This window comes from Penicillium canariense (genome assembly GCF_028826845.1).
Source record: "Penicillium canariense strain IBT 26290 chromosome Unknown utg000008l_segment0_segment0, whole genome shotgun sequence".
Classification (NCBI taxonomy): domain Eukaryota; kingdom Fungi; phylum Ascomycota; class Eurotiomycetes; order Eurotiales; family Aspergillaceae; genus Penicillium; species Penicillium canariense.
Genome location: NW_026622735.1, coordinates 676,719 through 679,676, shown reverse-complemented (window position 1 = coordinate 679,676; position 2,958 = coordinate 676,719). Strand labels below are relative to the sequence as shown.

General features: G+C 45.2%; 1 protein-coding gene across 1 annotated transcript; it reads left to right on the top strand.

Annotated features, from left to right (window-relative positions):
• Nucleotides 1-731: 731 nt before the first annotated feature.
• On the top strand, nt 732-2,494 carry N7482_010227 (amino acid/polyamine transporter I; the record flags this gene model as incomplete). Its single annotated transcript, XM_056692351.1, has 5 exons — nt 732-926; nt 977-1,023; nt 1,074-1,153; nt 1,214-1,709; nt 1,762-2,494. The coding sequence occupies 5 exons, from the start codon at nt 732-734 to the stop codon at nt 2,492-2,494; spliced, it is 1,551 nt and encodes a 516-aa protein (XP_056538308.1).
• Between the last annotated feature and the right edge of the window lie 464 nt (nt 2,495-2,958).

The following is a 2,958-nucleotide window of genomic DNA, read 5'->3' as shown; positions in this document are numbered from 1 at the left end:
AGATTAATGACACTTGGGAGCCAGTTTCTTGGGTAAGACGGCTTATCTAGTATAAGAGATACTTTCTCCATAGGCGAAATCACGAGATAGGGCTAAATAGCTAGCGTATAGCCTAGAATAAATAACACAGTTGGGTCACGCTAGTGATGGGGTATATATGCAGGTTGTTGCCTATTAAAATTGGTTACTCCACCTATATTACCCGGCTAGCTAGCAACCAATTTTAGCCTAGTTTCTTAGCGCAGATTCTTTGTTATCTAGCCACACCCCCTATTTTCTATAATACACACCCTTTCGATCCATTAGTCTACACATTACTAGGCGTTACCCTTCTTTCAGTGTTCGATATATCTACCAGTATAGTCAATAGCGGAAAATTAGGAGAAAACACATTCAAACCTAGAGTGCGCCAAAAAACCACAAAACCGCAGTATACACTACTAGTACGGATGAGGTTTGCATCGTGGACTTGGGGGCGGAGACAAAATCTTCCCGAGGACGGCGCTTGCGTAAGGAAAACTTGAGATACACATTCACCTCCGGACGATCCGGTCATGAGTCACGTATCTTTATCGTTGTAGTCATATTTTAATAGGTCACGATAAGCTTGTAGTACGTATTCAAACTTACTTTCTGGTGTTTTTATAAGAAAATGTGCTCACCACCAACACTTCAGTGTTTATTCTCATATGATCGAAGTCCAAATACCATAGCTGAATAGGTTCAAAATTATGGCCAACAAGAACCTGACTGAGAGGAACGGCGTTGACCTCGAAGACCCTACGAAGCCCGAACAGCATGCCGATGTTCAAGAAATCAATGTCTCAGGCCATGTTCTTGAGTTACCCAAGGAATTCAATTTGGCCAGTGCTGTCGCCACTGGAATCACGACAGGTAACACATGGACGGCACTTGGAGGAGCCATTGTAAGCTTCCCAACCCACCAGTGTCGCTAACAATCACCTAACAAATTCAGATTGCTTCACTGTATAATGGTGGACCGCCAGGAATCATATACGAATTGTAAGCCACATGCTAATCTTCTAATATTTCCCTCGCTCACGGGCTCTCAGCATCGCCGTCTCCGTGTTTTACTGGTTTATTGCAGCTTCAATTGCCGAACTTGCCTCTGCGATTCCAGCCTCTGGAGGTGGTAAGCAGAGATTATCCCTATTCGAACAGGCTTTCACCTAATGGTGAAGTCTACTTCTAGTATACCACTGGGCAACTGTGACTGCCGGTCCTAAGTATGGCCGCATTTGTGGCTGGTTCGCTGGTTGGTTGAACTTCTTCGCCTGGTCATTTGGCGTGTCAGCCAATTGCTCTATAATTGGCAGCATGATTGTTTACGCGTATGCGCTCTTCCACCCTGGCTATGAGCCAGAGCGGTGGCATGTGTTCATTGCGTATCTTATCGTTTGCTGGGGCTGTTGCTTCACAGTCATGTTTGCCAATCGCTCTCTCCCTTATGTCAACCGGATTGGGTCTTTCTTGATTCTGGGGGGACTTCTGACGACTATTATTGTCTGCGCAGTTATGCCAAGCCAGAATGGTAGAGGATATGCTTCATCCAGCTTTGTTTGGAAGGATTGGAAGAACGGAACAGGTTATTCAAACAACGGGTTTGTATTTCTCGCGGGAATGCTGAATGGTGCCTTCGCAGTGGGAACTCCAGACTGCGTCACACATATTGCAGAGGAGATACCTCAGTACGTTATGACCACTCTTTTTCAATCATGACATTACTTACAAGTCTATCAGGGCTAGCAAAAATCTTCCCAAAGTCCTTGCATGCCAGGTCGTGGTCGGGTTCTTTACTGCCCTTTTATACATGATTTCCATGTTCTACGCGATCAATGACCTTGATGCGATCTTTCAAGCAGACTCGATTTGTCCGCTTGGAGAAATCTATAGACAAGTGACCGGTTCGAATGGTGGGGCTTTAGGTCTATTGATCGTCATTATTCTGCCCATAGTCTGTGCAACCGTTGGCTGCTATATTACGGCAGGTCGAACCCTTTACGCCCTCGCCCGTGACGATGCGGCTCCATTTGCCGACAGGATTGGGAGCGTCAGTCCTAAATGGAAGAGCCCCCTCTATGCGACCTTAGCCTGCGGCTTTATTTCGACAGGTATGGGGGCGGTCTATATCGGATCACTGGCCGCATTTAACGCATTTGTGGGCTCATTCGTCTTGCTCACGACGGTCTCGTTCCTGATAGCTATACTTCCCCACTTGCTCTCAGGACGGAAAAACATCACTCCTGGTCCATTTTGGATGGGCAAGGCTGGATATGTTGTCAACTTCATAAGCTGCGTCTATATCGTGGTTTTCTTTGTGATTTACTGCTTTCCTTACGCCTTACCCACGTCGGCTGCACAAATGAATTACACCAGCGTGATTACAGTTGGATTGGTTATTCTGGTGGCAACCTGGTGGTTTATTCATGGCCGAAAGAGCTACGTTGGACCCCAGATAGTTCCGAAACCATAGGAGTGAGTTCCTTAGAACGGAAAGCTAGCATGGGCTGTCACTTTGCAGGAACGGAACCATTTCTATGGCTAATGAGCCATGGCGAAGCAGAGCTTGAGTTGGATGCCTATTGTGATAGTAGAGTATTATAGTCATTGCAATTCTCAGTACTCTAATGATTCTTTCTCTGCAATGATTTATCGTTGGGTTTGAAAAAAGGAACGCTCTAGAGAGGTCAACGTTTATAAGTTAGATAGAGATGGTGTCAACCTACGGATTCGGTGTATCGACTAGTATTCGACATGTCCAGTTGAAATTGTGTTGATTAAAGTGTGAGGATCCTTTAAGAGATCCTCAGGGGTAATATTCCGATGTATTACTATACTATACTTCCAGGATTACAATACAATACTTTAGTGAAATGGGGCGGATAATATATCGGACTTGACAGTATCTATACAGACTAGTAAGGGAGACGTCTAATA